Source organism: Scyliorhinus torazame, chromosome 15 (genome assembly GCF_047496885.1).
Source record: "Scyliorhinus torazame isolate Kashiwa2021f chromosome 15, sScyTor2.1, whole genome shotgun sequence".
NCBI classification, from domain to species: Eukaryota; Metazoa; Chordata; class Chondrichthyes; order Carcharhiniformes; family Scyliorhinidae; genus Scyliorhinus; species Scyliorhinus torazame.
In genome coordinates, this window is record NC_092721.1 from 205,890,121 (window position 1) to 205,909,849 (window position 19,729).

At 49.0% G+C, this 19,729-nt stretch overlaps 1 protein-coding gene across 3 annotated transcripts in view; it reads left to right on the top strand.

Annotated features, from left to right (window-relative positions):
• xrra1 (X-ray radiation resistance associated 1) overlaps positions 1 to 19,729 on the top strand; it is a 136,557-nt gene that overhangs the window by 67,398 nt on the left and 49,430 nt on the right. For all 3 annotated transcript variants that reach the window (XM_072477493.1, XM_072477494.1, XM_072477495.1), the window contains 2 exons: positions 11,534 to 11,659; positions 18,375 to 18,465. In XM_072477493.1, the coding sequence (XP_072333594.1) occupies positions 11,534 to 11,659; positions 18,375 to 18,465 (217 nt within the window). The remainder of the gene's footprint in view (positions 1 to 11,533; positions 11,660 to 18,374; positions 18,466 to 19,729) is intronic.

A 19,729-nucleotide genomic window follows, 5' to 3' on the forward strand; every position in this document is an offset into this window, starting at 1 on the left:
GAAATCTCCTGCGATACTTTGCAGTGTGAAGCTTTCATTCAATTTCTTTTTTTTTAAAATATATTTTATTCAAAATTTTTGGCCAACCATAACAGTACATTGTGTATATTTTACACAGTAATATAACAATATAAATAACAATGGCCAGTTTTTTAAACACAAAATAAATAATATATAAACAACATCAAAATTAAAAAACAAAACTAAATGGCAACTGCCTTGTCCCAAATGAATACTCTCCAAAAATACAATTCAGCAGTCCAGTATACAATTACCTATGACAACAACCTATACATATTATACTTATACACTAACATCCCTGAGAGTCCTTCTGGTTCCTCGTACACCTATCCTCTACTCCAAAAAATGTACTGAGCCGTGCTCCAGTCATATGCGCCCTGTGTAACACCTTAAATTGTATCAGGCTTAGCCTGGCACTCGAGGACGATGAGTTTACCCTACTTAGGGCATCAGCCCACAGCCCCTCCTCAATCTCCTCCCCTAGCTCTTCTTCCCATTTCCCTTTCAGCTCATCTACCATAATCTCCCCCTCGTCCCTCATTTCCCTATATATGTCTGATACCTTACCGTCCCCCACCCATGTCTTTGAGATCACTCTGTCCTGCACCTCCTGCGTCGGGAGCTGCGGGAATTCCCTCACCTGTTGCCTCGCAAAAGCCCTCAGTTGCATATACCGGAATGCATTCCCTTGGGGCAACCCATATTTTTCGGTCAGCGCTCCCAGACTTGCAAACGTCCCATCTACAAACAGATCTCTCAATTGTGTTACTCCTGCTCTTTGCCATGTTCCAAATCCCCCATCCATTCTCCCCGGAGCAAACCTATGGTTATTTCTTATCGGGGACCACACCGAGGCTCCCGTCTTTCCCCTATGCCGTCTCCACTGCCCCCAAATTTTCAGAATAGCCACCACCACCGGGCTTGTGGTGTATTTCTTCGGTGAGAACGGCAACGGCGCCATCACCATAGCTTGTAGGCTAGTCCCCCTGCAGGACGCCCTCTACAATCTCTTCCGCGCCGCTCCCTCCTCTTCTCCCATCCACTTACATACTATTGAGATATTGGCGGCCCAGTAGTACTCACTTAGGCTCGGTAGTGCCAGCCCCCCCCCCTATCCCTACTACGCTGCAAAAATCCCTTCCTCACTCTCGGGGTCTTCCCGGCCCACACAAAACTCATGATACTCTTCTCAATCCTTTTGAAAAAAGCCTTCGTGATCACCACCGGGAGACACTGAAACACAAAGAGGAATCTCGGGAGGACCACCATTTTAACCGCCTGCACCCTCTCTGCCAGTGACAGGGATACCATGTCCCATCTCTTGAAGTCCTCCTCCATCTGTTCCACCAACCGTGTTAAATTTAACCTATGCAATGTACCCCAATTCTTGGCTATCTGGATCCCCAAGTAGCGAAAGTCCCTTGTTACCTTCCTCAGCGGTAAGTCCTCTATTTCTCTGCTCTGCTCCCCTGGATGCACCACAAACAACTCACTTTTCCCCATGTTCAGTTTATATCCTGAAAATTCTCCAAACTCCCCAAGTATCCGCATTATCTCTGGCATCCCCTCCGCCGGGTCCGCCACATACAACAACAAATTGTCCGCATGCAGAGATACCCGGTGCTCTTCTCCTCCCCTGAGTACTCCCCTCCACTTCCTGGAACCCCTCAATGCTATTGCCAGGGGCTCAATCGCCAGTGCAAACAATAATGGGGACAGAGGACATCCCTGCCTCGTCCCTCTATGGAGCCGAAAATACGCAGACCCCCGTCCATTCGTGACCACGCTCGCCATCGGGGCCCTATACAGCAGCTGTACCCATCTAATATACTCATCTCCAAAGCCAAATCTCCTCAACACCTCCCACAAATAATCCCACTCCACTCTATCAAATGCTTTCTCGGCATCCATCGCCACCACTATCTCCGCTTCCCCCTCTGGTGAGGGCATCATCATTACCCCTAGCAGCCTCCGTATATTCGTATTCAGCTGTCTCCCCTTCACAAACCCAGTTTGGTCCTCATGGACCACCCCCGGGACACAATCCTCTATCCTCATTGCCATTACCTTGGCCAGAATCTTAGCGTCTACGTTCAGGAGGGAAATAGGCCTATAGGACCCGCATTGCAGCGGGTCTTTTTCCTTCTTTAGGAGAAGCGATATCGTTGCCTCTGACATAGTCGGGGGCAGCTGTCCCCTTTCCCTCGCCTCATTAAAGGTTCTCATCAGTAGCGGGGCGAGCAAGTCCACATATTTCCTGTAAAATTCAACTGGGAATCCATCCGGTCCCGGGGCCTTCCCCGCCTGCATGCTCCCAATTCCTTTCACTACTTCCTCCATTTCGATCTGTGCTCCCAGTCCCACTCTCTCCTGCTCCTCCACCTTAGAAAATTCCAGCTGGTCCAGAAAACACATCATTCTCTCCTTCCCATCCGGGGGCTGAGCTTCATATAATCTTGCATAGAATGCCTTGAACACTCCATTCACTCTCTCCGCTCCCCGCTCCATCTCTCCCTCCTCATCCCTCACTCCCCCTATTTCCCTCGCTGCTCCCCTTTTCCTCAATTGGTGGGCCAGCAACCTGCTCGCCTTCTCCCCATATTCGTACTGTACACCCTGTGCCTTCCTCCACTGTGCCTCTGCAGTACCCGTTGTCAGCAAATCAAATTCTACGTGTAGCCTTTGCCTTTCCCTGTACAGTCCCTCCTCCGGTGCCTCCGCATATTGCCTGTCCACCCTCAGAAGTTCTTGCAGCAACCGCTCCCGTTCCCTACTCTCCTGCTTTCCTTTATGTGCCCTGATTGATATCAGCTCCCCTCTAACCACTGCCTTCAGCGCCTCCCAGATCACTCCCACCTGGACCTCCCCATTATCATTGAGTTCCAAGTACTTTTCAATACACCCCCTCACCCTTAGACACACCCCCTCATCCGCCATTAGTCCCATGTCCATTCTCCAGGGTGGACGCCGTTCTTTTTCCTCCCCTATCTCCAAGTCCACCCAGTGTGGAGCGTGATCCGAAATAGCTATAGCCGTATACTCCGTCCCCCTCACCTTCGGGATCAACGCCCTTCCCAAAACAAAAAAGCCTATTCGCGAATAAACTTTGTGGACATAGGAGAAAAACGAAAACTCCTTACTCCTGGGTCTGCTAAATCTCCATGGGTCTACTCCTCCCATCTGCTCCATAAAGTCTTTAAGCACCTTGGCTGCTGCCGGCCTCCTTCCAGTCCTGGACCTCGATCTGTCCAGCCCTGGTTCCAGCACCGTGTTAAAATCTCCACCCATTACCAACTTCCCCACCTCTAGGTCCGGGATACGTCCTAACATGCGCCTCATAAAGTTGGCATCATCCCAGTTCGGGGCATATACGTTCACTAAGACCACCGCCTCCCCCTGTAATTTGCCACTCACCATCACGTATCTGCCCCCACTATCCGCCACTATGGTCTTTGCCTCAAACATTACCCGCTTCCCCACTAGTCTAGCCACCCCCCTGTTTTTCGCATCTAGCCCCGAATGAAACACCTGCCCCACCCATCCTTTGCGTAGCCTAACCTGGTCTATCAGTTTCAAATGCGTCTCCTGTAACATAACCACATCTGCCTTAAGTTTCTTAAGGTGTGCGAGTACCCGTGTCCTCTTTATCGGCCCGTTCAGCCCTCTCACATTCCACGTGATCAGCCGGGTTGGGGGGCTCTTTACCCCCCCCTTGTCGATTAGCCATCCCCTTTTATCCAGCTCCTCACCCGGTTCCCACGCAGCTGTGTCCCCCCCAGGCGGTGGCCTCCCGCCCCGCCCACCCCACCCCATACCAGCTCCCCCTTCTCCCCAGCAGCAGCAACCCAGTAAATCCCCCCTCCCACCCCCCCGCTAGATCCCCCACTAGAGTAGTTACACCCCCCATGTTGCTCCCAGAAGTCAGCAAACTCTGGCCGACCTCGGCTTCCCCCCGTGACCTCGGCTCGCACCGTGCGACGCCCCCTCCTTCCTGCTTCCCTATTCCCGCCATAATTATCATAGCGCGGGAACAAAGCCCGCGCTTCCCTTTTGGCCCCGCCCCCAATGGCCAACGCCCCCAGCTTCTCCACCTCCCTTCCTCCCTCCCCCACAACCTGTGGAAGAGAGAAAAGTTACCGGGTCGCAGGATTAACAACATAAAAATCATCTCTCCCCCCTTTTTCCCCCCTCTTTGCCCCCCATATTCGCCCCACCACTTTGTCTCAAACGTTCTTTTTTAATAACCCGCTTATTCCAATTTCTCTTCAACAATAAATGCCCACGCCTCATCCGCCGTTTCAATGTAGAGGTGCTTCCCTTGATATGTGACCCACAGTCTTGCCGGCTGCAGCATTCCAAATTTAATCTTCTTTTTATGAAGCACCACCTTGGCCCGATTAAAGCTCGCCCTCCTTCTCGCCATCTCCGCACTCCAGTCTTGATATACGCGGATCACCGCGTTCTCCCACCTACTGCTCCGAGTTTTCTTTGCCCATCTGAGGACCATCTCTCTGTCCTTAAAACGGAGGTATCTCACCACTATGGCTCTGGGAATTTCTCCTGCTCTCGGTCCTCGCGCCATCACTCGGTATGCTCCCTCCACCTCCAACGGACCCGTCGGGGCCTCCGCTCCCATTAACGAGTGCAGCATCGTGCTCACATATGCCCCGACGTCCGCCCCTTCTGCACCTTCAGGAAGACCAAGAATCCTTAAATTCTTCCTCCTCGCATTATTCTCCAGCACCTCCAGCCTTTCCACACATCGTTTATGGTGTGTCTCGTGCATCTCCGTCTTCACCACCAGGCCCTGTATATCGTCCTCGTTCTCGGCAGCCTTTGCCTTCACGACCCGAAGCTCCCGCTCCTGGGTCTTTTGCTCATCTTTTAGCCCTTCAATCGCCTGTAATATCGGGGCCAACAGCTCCTTCTTCATCTCCTTTTTAAGCTCTTCCACGCAGCGTTTCAAAAACTCGTGTTGTTCAGGGCCCCATATTAAACTGCCACCTTCCGACGCCATCTTGGTTTTTGCTTGCCTTCCTTGCCACTGCTCTAAAGGATCCACCGCAATCCGGCCACTTTCCTCTCCTTTTTCCTTCCGTATCCAGGGGGGATTCCCTTCAGGTTTACCGCACAGTGCTTTTAGCCGTTAAAATTGCCGTTGGGGCTCTTATTAAGAGCCTAAAAGTCCGTTCCACCGGGAGCTGCCGAAACGTGCGACTCAGCTGGTCATCGCCGCACCCGGAAGTCCCCGCTTTCATTCAATTTCACAGTGCAGTACCTTTAATTGTCTTTGATTGACCGCTTAATGGTTTAAACACAGATGCCAGGAGGTTTGTTTATTTATATTTCCTTTCATGCTTGAATGTATCTGAAGTACCCTCCATTGATCCTAACCGCGATATTAATAAACATTCTTGTTATGATTGACAGCTTCCGGCCAGTTCAAAGCAGATAAGTGCTTTCACTTAGCACTATTGAAGTAGCTAGCAGACAAAAGATCTCAGTGGATTACATGGCTTTTCAAGTGTTGTGGGCTTTCTAGGAAGGCTCTGACACTTCAGTTTCAAAAGCAATGGGCTGAGGGAGCAGGTGTGAGGAAAGGGAAAGAGCTCCTGGCTTAAATCTTCAACAAACTGCCCTATCTGCTCTGCAGCTGCCAGGCAGAGCAGTTCAGAGTGATACGGTCACCTCAACGTTTAAACAGATCAGACCAGGATATTGATTTTAAACAGAGGGCTGCCTGAGATCAACATGCCAAGAGTGAACTTCAGGTTGCTCAGGGCTGGAAAGGGCAGTCCAGAGACAGGACCCCCGTCCAGGGGGAGGGTCCCGGGGTCAACCCCTTACCCACAGCCCGAGCCCACCCAATCCCCAGGACCCATGGGGGACCCTCCCTCTGCAGCCTGGAAGTGGAAGAGGGACACATGAGCAATGGCCTAACCACCGTGATGCCCCCGGCGCACCAGGACTGCGCTTGGCAATACTTGCACCAAAGCACACCCAGTGGAGATCCTGCTGTGGGTGTTGGAGCATAACAGGTAGGGTGGGGGGATGTTGGAGATTCGGGTTCCAGCCCTAAATCTCATTCAAATTAATACAAAGGAGCTGTCTTCATGTTCCCATGCCGCGGGGCGGGAATCCCGCTATAGCCGGTGGAGCGGGAGCGGAGACTGAGCATGGGTCTGCCACCTGGTGCCAATCCCATTTTTGGGCTGGCGCAGGATTTCCGTCCGATCGGGATTCAAGCTGTGGGATTCTCCGCTTTGCCAGCAGCGCACTCACTCCCACGGCTCCCCAATGGTGTGGGGGTGGCCACATCGAACACTACCACAAGAAAGCACAACAGCGCCTATACTTCCTCAGGAAACTAAGGAAATTCGGCATGTCCACATTAACTCTTACCAACTTTTACAGATGCACCTTAGAAAGCATCCTATCGGGCTGCATCACAGCCTGGTATGGCAACTGCTCGGCCCAGGACCGCAAGAAACTTCAGAGAGTTGTGAACACCGCCCAGTCCATCACACGAACCTGCCTCCCATCCATTGACTCCATCTACACCTCCCGCTGCCTGGGGAAAGCGGGCAGCATAATCAAAGATCCCTCCCACCCGGCTTACTCACTCTTCCAACTTCTTCCATCGGGCAGGAGATACAGAAGTCTGAGAACACGCATGAACAGACTCAAAAACAGCTTCTTCCAGACTCCTTAATGACCCTCTTATGGACTCACCTGTTTAATACTACACTCCTGTATGCTTCACTCGATGCCGATGTACATTGTGCTGCCCTATTATGTAATTTCTTCTTCTTTTCTTTTCATGTCCTAAAGATTATTATTATATGATCTGTTTGAGCTGCTCGCATGAAAATACTTTTCACTGTACCTCGGTACACGTGACAATAAAGAAAGAAAGAAACAAACAAATGGGAAACCCCATTGGCCAGCTGCAGGAACAGGGAATCCCGCTGCCGAAGGCGGGCGTGCCACACCGGGAAACGGGGCTGGCCGGACGGAGAATCCCGTCTGATCTTAACAGCGGGGACGGAGAATCCTGGCCAAAGTACCTGGGCGGGATTCTGGGACCCCCCACCAGGTCGGAGAAACGCCGGGGGGTGGCGTGAATCCTGCCCCCGCAGGCTGCCGAATTCTCCGGCCCCAGGGTTTTGGCGGGGGCGGGAATCGCGGCGCGCCGGTCGCCGGCTGCTGGCAGCACCCCCCCCCCCCCAGCTATTCTCCGGCCTGCGATGGGCCGAGTGGCCACCCGTTTTTGGCAGGTCCTGCCGACGTAAATCACAACAGGTCCTTACCGGCGGGACCTGGCCTGCAGAGTCCTCGGGAGGGGGGAGGGGGGGGGCGCAGGGGGATCTGGCCCTGGGGGGTGCCCCCACGGTGGCCTGGCCCACAATCGGGGCCCACCGAACCACGGGCGTGCCTGTGCAGTGGGGGCACTCTTTCCCTCCGCACTCGGCCGCTGTCAACCTCCGCCATGGCCGGTGCGGAGAAGAACCCCCCTGTGCATGCGCTGGGATGACGCCAGCACAGGCTGGCGCTCCCACGCATGTGCCAACTTGCACCTGCCGGCGGGGGCCCTTCGGCGCCGGTTGGCGTGGCGCCAAACACTCCAGCCCCGGCCCGCGGAGGATTCCGCACCTTCGGGGCGGCCTGAAGCCAGTGTCATTCACGCGCCTCCTCGCCGCCGAAGTGGCCCGCCCCGCCGGTTCGTGGAGAATCCCGCCCCCTGTGTTTGTCTAAAAATTAAGACAAAGGGAACCTGAAAGGAGAAGCGGAAAACCTGGTGCTGGCTTCCTTGTTAAAAACTGGAGTGGAAGATTGATTGATTTGAGAAACGTGAGGGAATTTAAAAAATGTAAACAGCTGATGGAAGGCATTGTTTGAAAGAAAATTTTAAAGCATGACTTTTTGGGAGGGGAGTTTGGAACTGCTCATGTGACAACCATCTGGGGGTATTGTGAGAGAAATCCACGGAAGATCAGTTGAGTGGCATTGGTATTAGTTTCCCCGACCAGATCCCAAGAGTAGCTAGGATACTGGACCGAAATCCCAATATTTTAATTTATTTTAAGACTGTGTGGAAAGAATAATTTGTTCCAGGAGTGATTGCATGAAAAAATAGGGGCCGGGATTCTCCGAAAATGGGGCTATGTCCCCACGCCCGCCGGAAACTGGGCGCGGATCACTCCGGACTTTTTTCAAAAAGTCCGGAGTGATTCTCCGGTTTTAAGAGGGATAGCAGGGCCCCGGTGTGCCCCGTACAGCTCCTGCTGCCGATACGGGGCCTTGCACTTCTAGTCGCGGATCCGCGCATGCACGCGGCAGCCGTTTTCGCGCCGGCCCCCGCGTATCATGGTGGAACCGCACAGCAGGCCAGCGCAGAAGAAGATGTGCCCACCCCCGGATCGCACGCGCCCGCCGATCGGTCGCCCCCGATCACGGGCCTGCCTGTCGTGGAGGCCCCCCCACCACCAGGACGGCCAGCGCAGCTGCGAATCCGAGGTCCCGCCGGGTGGAACCAGGTTGGAACGATGCCGGCGGAACTCAGCCGGTCGATCGCGGAGAATCGCCGTGGGGACCTCTTTCAACGGCCCCCGACCGGCGCCGTGTTGATCGCGCACGCGCGGCTGCTGGCGTTTCTCCGGTTCGCGGAGAATCGCGTCCCGGGGCCACTGAGACCCCATTCTCCGCCCCCGTGCCGAAGGCGATTTCGGTGCAGAGGCTCGGAGAATCCCGGCCAGGGTTTGGGTATTTCTAAAACAAAACTTTACTATGAATACAGTATTAAACTTTTTAACTTCAAACCCGAAAAGAACAGCTTACAATTAATCTTTAACACAATTATACAATTTCCCATTAAACAACAAGAAAATAAAATTCAGCTTAAAGGTGAACAGGGCTTTGCAGAATAGATTTGGAACCCCTGCATATTCTGGCTGAATTACTTCAAACGGCTGCTTCAACTGGGTTGTTTCAGCCTCTTCCTTGTCTTAAGACTATCTTACTGGGAAAGAATTGCGACCTCCGGGTCAGAATTCAACTCCTTTCTGTCTCAAAGCTTCTCCAAACTCACTGCCTCGTTGCCTTGGCTGCACTCAGCATTGACCTAATCTCCCAAGTTAAAAATCAAATAATCTCTGCAGGCTGCAAAGCACTTTAACTCCCCAGGGACCTTCCAGACAAACCACAGTCCATTAGCCTAGACTGAAAAACACATTCTTAGAATCGTAGAATTTACAGTGCAAAAGGAGGCCATTCAGCCTATTGAGTCTGCACTGGCCCTTGGAAAGAGCACCCTACCTAGGCCCACGCCACAACCCTATCCTGTAATCCAGTAACCCCACCTAGCCTTTTGGACACTAAGGGGCAATTTAGCATGGCCACTCCACCTAACCTGCACATCTTTGGACTGTGGGAGGAAACTAGAGCACCCGGAGGAAACCCACGGAGACACAGGTAGAAAGTGCAAACTCCACATAGAGAGTGATCCAAGGCCGGAATTGAACCCGGGTCCCTGGAGCTGTGAGGCAACAGTGCTAACCACTGTGCCACCCTGCCGCCCATTATTTTGTCAATTTCACCTTCTGACTGCTAAAAAATCTCAGGCCCTGCAAAACAGGATGATCTTTTAAAACATGCACGCAGCAGTCAAACACACTTTAACCCAGGCTTTTATCCCTTGAATTGCCCAATACTTAGAACCCAATATTCTTAAAGCCTTCCAGTCGCCCCGCCAGCCATTTGGTTTCAGAGTGGGTTATTATTTTTGAAAACTCCATACAGATGTGAAGCTAAGAGGGGAGTAAAGGAATGTTGTATCATCAAACATTTCATGTTTAATAAATGTATTTTTTCTTGTTGTTAAAAAAATTTACAGTCCCGTGACTCTGTTCCTCCACATTTTCTTAAAAAGTAAAATGCTACGATCTTTTGAGCCAGGATTCCATTCTGGAGCCTTCCCGTCAGTAGTAACACCAACTGGGATCATAACACTCTGAAGTGTCTTGGATTGTTTTTCAGCATCATAAATGCTGTCTGAGTATATGCTGCTACAAAACTTGCATTTAAATAGTGCCTTTAAAATGACCCAGAGCGCCTCATAGACGTGTTATCAAACAAAATTTGACAGTGGACCATATGCGATCTGTACACTGGTAGATGAAAGGCTCGCTCAAAGTGCTGCATTTTTTAAAAAAAATAGAGTACCCAATTTTTCCAATTAAGGGGTAATTTAGCATAGCCAATCCACCTACCCTGCACATCTTTGGGTTGAGGGGGCGAAACCCACGCAAACACGGGGAGAGCAGCATTTGGAGTAGTATTTGGGCAGCACGGTAGCACAAGTGGTTAGCACTGTGGCTTCACAGCGCCAGGGTCCCAGGTTCGATTCCCCGCCTGGTCTGTGCAGAGTCTGCACGTTCTCCCCGTGTGTGCGTGGGTTTCCTCCGGGTGCTCCGGTTTCCTCCCACAGTCCAAAGACGTGCAGGTTAGGTGGGTTGCCCATGATAAATTGCCCTTCGGGACCAAAAAAGGTTAGGAGGGGTTACTGGGTTACGGTGGAAGTGAGGGCTTAAGTGGGTCGGTGCAGACTCGATGGGCCGTATGGCCTCCTTCTGCACTGTTTGTTCTATGTATGATGTGCAAATTCCACAAGGACAGTGACCTAGAGCCGGGATCGAACCTGGTACCTCAGCGCCGTGAGGCAGCAATGCTAACCACTGCGCCACCGTGCTGTCCTCAAAGTGCTGCATTTTAAGGAATGTCTTAAAGGGGAAGGGAATTCCAGAGGGAATGCCAATGGTGCAATGATGAAAGCCAGGAATACTGTATTGGAGGAGCACAGAGATCACGGAGGGTTGTAGAACTGGAAGAGAATACAGAGATAGGGAGGGGCCAGGCCATGGAGGCATTGGAAAACAAGAATGAGATTATGTAAGCAGTGAAGATGGAAGGTTTACAAATTCATGAAGGAGTCATTGGTATGTGAATATAGGTATCTATATTTATACGCGTAAGGGGTTATTTTTCATTATTTTATTAACCTGATCATCCCAGCTCTGACCATGGAGAACAGGTTTGACAATCTGGTTGCAGCCGTGACCCTTTTGGAGCTCCCATTAGGAAGGCGGAATTAGGGCAGCACGGTGGCGCAGTGGTAGCACTGCAGTCTCACGGCGCCGAGATCCCAGGTTTGATCCCTGCTCTGGGTCACTGTCCGTGTGGAGTTTGCACATTCTCTCTGTGTTTGCGTGGGTTTCGCCCCCACAACCCAAAGATATGCAGGGTAGGTGTATTGGCCACGCTAATTAGCCCCTTAATTGGAAAAAATTAATTTTTCACCTTGTTGAATGCCTTCTCCAAGTCTAATTTTTTTTTTAAAAGGAAGGCGGAATTGAGTTTAACTAGGAATGGTTCATGTAGTGTTATGCTTATTTGTCAGGAAATGTTCCAACTAAATTAAAAATTTATCCTTAACTTGACCGTTCCTCTGTTTCAGGGAGGAACAACTTTGGAAGATTTGCTGGAGCCTCCCAAAGTGAAACCAATGTGTTTTCTGAAACAGAAGAATGAGTTTCTGCCTCCATTCTCAGAGTTGAGACACCTCAGCCTCGCAAAAAATAAGGTAAACTGATTCCACTTCAACCACCTTCTCATCCCGATTCATCCTCCTGCTTTCCCCCACTTACCAAATTGCACATCTGTGGAATGGTGAGGATTACAGTCAGATCCATGATTTTGCCCAGGGCAGGTTGTTCCAGACCAAACGGTGATGGGCAGGGGTTGTAGTGCTGCTGCACTGTACCGGAGCGCTGCTCCAACACCTCCTATTTGAAGTCTTTAATATTCACCACTTGATAGTTTCTTTTAAATTTACAGTACCCAATTCATTTTTTCCAATTAAGGGGTAATTTAGTGTGGCCAGTCCATCTACTCTGAACATCTTTGGGTTGTGGGGGCCCTGTGTGCTAGCCCCCCCCCCCCAAAGTCTCTTTGTGTTGCAACTTTCTGCAGTTTTTCTCTGTTTAAATAATACTCTGTTCTTTTGTTCTCCCCTCCAAAATGAACAACTTCTCATTGTCTCACAATAGACTCCATTTGCCAATATTTTGCCAACTTACTTAACCTATCAATATCTCACAACTTGCCTTTCCACCTATTTTTGTGCTGTGTGCAAATTTGGCTACAGTATATTTGCTTCCTTCCTTCAAGTTATTAATATATATTGTAAACAGTTACAGTCCCAACACTGATCATTGGGGAACCCCATCGGTTACAGGTCACCAAACTGAAAAAGAACTACTTATCCCCACTCGCTGTTTCCTGCCCATTAGTCAATTCTCTATCCTTGCCAACATACCATCTCCAGCACCATGGGCTCTTATTTTTTGTCTTAACCTTTTGTGAAGAACCTTGTTGAATGCCTTTTCCAAGTCCAAATACTAGTTCCCCTTAATTGGGAAAAAATAATTGGGTACTCTAAATTTATTTTAAAAACATTATGATCACTACTTGCTAGGGAATCTTTTCCTCTGAGGTCGTTTATCAAACCTGCCTCACTACCCACTACCAGATCCAAGATAGCCTGTTCCCTGGTTGGCTCCATGACATATTGCTCCAGGAAACTATCCCTAATGCACTCTATGAATTTGTTGTCATGTCTACCCTATCCAACTTGACGGTAGCACAGTGGGTAGCACTGTTGCTTCACAGCTCCAGGGTCACTGTCTGTGTGGAATCTGCATGTTCTCCCTGTGTCTATGTGGGTTTCCTCCGGGTGCTCCGGTTTCCTCCCACAGGTTTCATGTTCGGTAATTTGTACATTCTGAATTCTCCCTCTGTGTCCCGAACAGGCGTCGGAATGTGGCGACTCGGGGCTTTTCACAGTAACGTCATTGTAGTGTTAATGTAAGCCCACTTCTGACAATAAAGATTATTATTATAACACAAAGATTAAAATTACCCATAATTATTGCTTTTTTATTTCTGCATGCTCCTATTATTTGTTGATTTATTCCCTATATTAGTGTGGCTACTGTTTGGGGGACACTACTCCTACCAATGTCTTCTTTCCCTTGCTGTTTTTTTTTACCTCCACCCAAATGGACTCTGCATCATTCAAGTCTAGATCGTCTCTCATAACTGTCTTCATTTCATCTCTTATTAACAGTGCTACCCCACCACCTTTTTCTTCCCCCCTTTCCTTACAAAGGGTCAAATATCCCTGAATATTGAATTCCCAGTTTTGATCTCCTTGTTTTTTATAATTAATTATATTTTTATTGTTTTGATCTCCTTGTAACCATGTTTCTGTAATTGCTGTGAGATCATATCCACTGACCTCGATTTGCACCGTCAGTTCATCTGCCTTATTCCGAATGCTTCATATATTAAGATACAAAGCCGTGCCTTTTTGCCATCGTTAATCAGGCAGTGGTAGGCATGGAGGTAGTTGTGATCCTGGTGTGAGGAAATATATTATTGTATGTTTTTTTGACATTAGGTGGTGAGATAAGCTGGGTATGTTCTCCTTGGAGTAGAGAAGGTTAAGGGAAGATTTAATAGAGGTGCTCAAAATCATACAAGTTTTTGATGCAGTAAATAGGGAGAAACTGGATACACTGGCAGAGGGATACAAATTTAATATAATTAGAACCAGATGCGGAGAAATTATTTTACACAATCACTTGTTCTAATCTGGAATGTGCAGTCTGAAATGGTGCTCGAGGTAGATTTAATAGGCAATTGGATAAATATTTTAAGGTAAAAACTTTGGAGAGATTGGCAGAAAGAGCAGGGACAGTGGGAATAATTGGGCAGCTCTTCCAAAGGACTGGCACAGTAACAATGGGAAGAATGGCCTCCATTTTAAAAATAATAATTTCCAGGATGTGGGCTAGGCCAGCATTTATTGCCCTAGTTGCCCTTTCGAAGGTGGTGGGGAGCTGCCTTCTTGAACGGCTGCAGTCCATGTGGTGTAGGTACACCCACGGTGCTCTTAGGGAGGGAATTCCAGGATTTTGGCCCAGCGACAGTGAAGGAGCGGCTGATATATTTCCAAGTCAGGGCGGTGAGTGACTTGGAGGTGAACCTCCAGGCGGTGGTGTTCCCAGGTATCTACTGCCTTTGTCCTTCTAGATGGCAGTGGTCGTGGGTTTGGAAGGTGCTGCCTAAGGAGTCTTGGTGAGTTGTTGCAGAGCATCTTGTAGATGGTACACACGGCTGCCACTGTTCATCGGTGGTGGAGGGAATGAACGTTGGTGAAAGAAGTCCCAATCAAGCGGCTGCTTTGTCCTGGATGGTGTTGAGCTTCTTGAGTGTAGTTGGAGCCTCACTCATCCAGACAAGTGGAGAGTATTCCATCACACTCCTGATTTGTGCCTTGTAGATGGTGGACAGGCTTTGTGGAGTCAGGAGGGGTGTTACTCGCTGCAGGATTCTGAGCCTCTGACCTGCTCTTGTAGCCACAGTATTTATAATAATAATCTTAATTGCCACAAGTATGTGGAAGGGAAGTTAATGTGAGGATTAGTTGCCCGCGGAGAATACATTAATATTAGTTGCTATTAAAGAAAAGGCACTTGCTAAAGCATGCTGGGAATGCTTAACTGTATAGTTTAACACTGCTTTTGAATGAAAATAAGTAGGTCAGGTAACGTAAACAAAAAACTGCTTAGTATTTTGGACTCAGCCTTATTATGATAACACATTGTTCTCCGAAAGATAACAAATGTGTACTCGAGTTGTTTTTAGCCAAGGGCAAGAACATACGTACTACGTATTTCATCTTACGTACTTTCCAAGGTTTATTTCATATAAACATGGCTGTTTACTTCTAGAGCTGTTATTTCAGACTATAAAGATATGTTTTTGTTGGTCTAATCTCAGAGTACTGTGGAATGGCTATGTGGGAGGGCCACGGCCCTCTCTGCAAATATTTGTGTCAAATAAATTTTCTGAATCGAAGCTCGAAGAATTTATCTTTATTATAATTTCCACGACAGCTTACATTACACTGCAGTGAAGTTACTGTGAAAAACCCCTAGTTGCCACATTCCAGCTCCTGTTCGGGTACACAGAGGGAGAATTCCGAATGTCCAAATTACTTAACAGCACGCCTTTCGGGACTTGTGGGAGGAAACCGGAGCACCCGGAGGAAACCCACGCAGGCACAGGGAGAACGTGCAGACTCCACACAGACAGTGACCCAAGCCGGGAATCGAACCTGGGACTCTGGAGCTGTGAAGCAACAGTGGTACTCACTGTGCTTATATGGCTAGTCCAGTTCAGTTTCTGATCAATGGTAACCCCAGGATGTTCATTGTGGGGATTCAGTGATAGTAATGCCATTGAATGTCAAGGGTGATGGTTAGATTCTCTCTTGCTGGAGGTGGTCATTGCCTGGCACTTGTGTGTGGTGTGAATGTAACTTGCCAGCATTTATCAAGGTTGAACTCCATCTGCCACTTCTCAGCCCAGCTCTGCATCCTGTCAGTGTCCTGTGTAACCTGCAACAACCCTCAACACTATCTACAACTCCCCCAACTTTTGTGTCATCGGCAAACTTACTAACCCACCCTTTCACTGCCTCATCCAAGTCATTTATAAAAACCACAAAGAGCAGAGGTCCCAGAACAGATCCTTGCGGGACACCACTGGTCACCGACCTTGCTGTACTCTTTTATGTTCCAGGCGGAATACTTTCCATCCATTACCACTCGCTGTCTTCTTTCAGCCAGCCAATTCTGTATCCAGACAGCCAAATTTCCCTGTATCCCATGCCCCCTAACTTTCTGAATGAGCCTACCATGGGGAACCTATCAAATGCCTTACTGAAATCCATATACACCACATCCACTGCCCGACCTTCATCAATGTGTCTCGTCACATCCTCGAAGAATTCAATGAGGCTTGTGAGGCATGACCTGCCCCTCACAAAGCCATGCTGACTATCTTTAATCAAACTATGTTTTTCTAAATATCATAAATCCTATCTCTCAGAATCCTTTCCAATATTTTGCTCACCACAGACGTAAGACTGATGGGTCTGTAATTCCCAGGGATTTCCCTATTCCCTTTCTTGAACAGGGGAACAACATTCGCCTCCCTCCAATCATCCGGTACTACTCCAGTGAAGAGTGAGGATGCAAAGATCATCACCTACGGCGCAGCAATCTCCTCCCTCGCTTCCCGTAGTAACCTTGGGTATATCCCGTCAGGCCAGGGGGCTTATCTATCCTGATGCTTTTCAAAATTTCCATCACATCCTCCTTCTTAATATCAACCTGTTTGAGTCTATTAACCTGGTTCACATTGTTCTCATGGGCAACAAGGTCCCTCTCTCTAGTGAATACTGAAGCAAAATATTCACTTAGGGCCTCCCCCAAAGCCTCAGACTTTAGGCACAAGTTCCCTCCACTATCCCTGATCGGCCCTGCTCTCACTCTGATCATCCTCTTATTTCTCACATAAGTGTAGAACGCCTTGGGGTTTTCCCTAATCTTTCCCGCCAGGGCTTTTTCATGCCCCCTTCTAGCTCTCCTCAGTCCATTTTTGAGTTCCTTCCTGGCTACCTTGTAACTCTCTAGAGCTGAGTCAGATCCTTGCTTCCTCAACCTTATGTAAGCTTCCTTCTTCCTCTTGACTAGAAGCTCCACATCTCTTGTCATCTTGGCTCCTTCACCTTACCATTCCTTCCTCGTCTCAGTGGGACAAAACTATCCAGCACTCGCAGCAAGTGCTCCTTAAACAACCCCCACATTACTGTTGTGCATTTCCCAAGAATAATTGTTCCCACTTTATGCTCCTCAGCTCCTGTCTAATAACAGTATAATTTCCCCTCCCCCAGTTAAATACCTTCCCATACTGTGTGTTCCTATCCCTCTCCATGACTATGGTAACGGTCAAGGAGTTGTGGTCACAGTCACCGAAATGCTCTCCCACTGAGACATCTGACACCTGGCCTGGTTCGTTGCCGAGCACCAAATCCAATGTGGCCTCTCCCCTAGTCGGCCCATCTACATATTGAGTCAGGAATCCTTCCTGTACACACCAGACAAAATCTGCTCCATCCAAACCATTTGCAATAAGTGCGGTAAACCACTGTTAGTGTATTATATGTATTGTGGTAAACTGTTACTGTACTACATGTACTGTGGTAAACCACTGCCTGATGGCTCCGCCTCCCCTTGGGCTTGGTATAAAGGTGGCTGAGCTCTGGCCCTGCCCCAGTTCGGGATCAGTGGCCAGGAGGCTTTCTGTTTGGCTTATTAAAGCCACAGTTTTGTTCACTACTTGTCTTGTGTTAATTGATGGCACATCAGTAAGGAGGTTCCAGTCAATATTAGGGAAGTTGAAGTCACCCATGACAACAACTCTGTTACTTCTGCACTTTTCCAAGATCTGCTGCCCAATCTGTTCTTCTATCACTCTGCTGCTATTGGGGGAGGGGGGGGGAGTACACTGATGTAGTTATCAGTGAACATCCAGCAGCATGGCGGCGCAATGGTTAGCACTTCTGCCTGCGGTGCTGAGGAACCGGGTTCGATCCCGGCCCTGGGTCACTGCCCGTGTGTAATTTGCATATTCGCCCCGTGTCTGCGTGGGTCGCACCCCCACAACCCAAAGATGTGCAGGGTAGGTGGATTGGCCATGTTAAATTGCCCCTTAATTAGGAAAAAAAATATTTGGGTACTCTAAATTTATTTTTAAAATATCAGCGAACATCTGCACTTCTGACCTTATGATGGAAGGGAGGTCATTGATGAAATAGTTGAAGATGGTTGGGCCTCGGACACTACCCTGAGGAACTCCTGCAGTGATGTCCTGGAGCTGAGATGATTGATCTCCACCCACCACAACCATCTTCCTATGTGATAGATATGACTCTAGCCAGCAGATGTCTTTCCCCCTGAGTCCCCGATTCCAGTTTAGCTCGGGCTCCCTGATGCCACACTCAGTCAAATGCTGCCTTGATGTCAAGGGCAGTCACTCTCACCTCACCTCTGGAGCTGAGTGACCCTGGCAGCACCCAAACATGCAGCATCATTCTGAGATGCAAGTTTAGTTGCCCTACCTCATTCTGTTCCTAATCTGAGGCAGGAAGAGAATATGCTTAATTGAGATGATGATATCTCACAGTCGCAGGATGGGGAAGACTAGATGGAAATCTCATCAACTCCAGAATCAGGGAATTTTCTTCATGATCATCCAACGTGAATATCTGGAGCTAATCCTCAGAAATCACTGGGTCAGAACCAGCAGATTCAAGTAGAAGGAGGAATAAAAGAGCACTTTTTTACAGATGATCTCTTCCTTTGCTGATGTATTTTCTGTTGCAGATATCGGATGACGAGGAACTGTTAGCTGTTTGTCTCTTTCCGGCACTCATCAAAATGACCATCTACAAAAATCCTCTCATCTTGTGCCCTGGTACTGCATCTTGGCGTTGAAACTAGTTAGCCTCTTGTATTAATGGGATCTCCACACAGTTGCACAGCAAGTACCATGACATGAAATTTCAATCCTTACCCTACTGTCTATGGAAAATCGATATAATCAGTTGTCGAGAGAGAGACTGGTTAGGCTGGGTTGTTTTCCTTGGAGCAGAGAAGGCTGAGGGGGGACCTGATTGAAATGTATATTATTTATTTACCAGGAGCTTTCGGAGGCAGAGGAAACCCCGGTGGAGGAGCTTAAGGGAAAGTGGGAGGACAAGCCAGGAGGAGAGATAGAGGCGGGTCTATGGGTGGATGCCCTAAGTAGGGTTAACACATCCTCATCATGTGCCAGGCTTAGCCTGATACAATTTAAGGTAGTCCACCGGGCACACATGACAGTGGCTAGGATGAGTAAGTTTTTCAGGGTAGAGGATAGGTGTGCGAGGTGCGCGGGAAGCCCAGCAAATCATGTCCACATGTTTTGGGCATGCCCGAAGCTTAGAGGGTTTTGGCAGGATTTTGCTAAGGCAATGTCCACGGTGCTAAAAACACGGGTGGTGCCGAGTCCGGAGGTGGCGATCTTTGGAGTGTCGGAAGATCCGAGAGTTCAGGGGGCGAAAGAGGCTGACGTCCTGGCCTTTGCCTCCCTGGTAGCCCGGAGACGGATCCTGTTAATGTGGAGGGACTCGAAGCCCCCGAGTGTGGAGACCTGGGTTTCTCAGTCTCGAGAAAATAGAGTTTGCCTTAAGAGGGTCAATGTTAGGGTTCACCCGGAGGTGGCAGCCGTCCGTCGACTTTCTCGGGGAAAATTAAAATGTCAGCAGAAGCAGTATTCCAAGGTGGGGGGGGGGGAGGGTTTGTTGTTGGATGGTTGAGGTGTGTGAAGATTGAGATGGGGGGAAATGTTTATTTTACCATGGTGATGTCATTGTCCATGTTATTTTTATAAAAATTTTCAAATACCTCAGTAAAATATTTAAAGAAAAAAGAAATGTATATTATTATGAGAGGCCTAGATAGGATGGATAGGAAGCAATGTTTCCCCTTCGTGGAGGGGTCAATGACCAGGGAGCATAGATTTACTGTAAGGGGCACGAGGTTTAGGGGGATGTGAGGACAAACCTCGGAGGGTGGTGGGACTCTGGAACTCGCTGCCTGAAAGGGTCGTAGAGGCGGAACCGCCACAACATTCAAGAAGCATTTAGATGTGGGTTTGAAATGCCATAAAGTACAAGGCCATGGACCAAGTGCTGAAA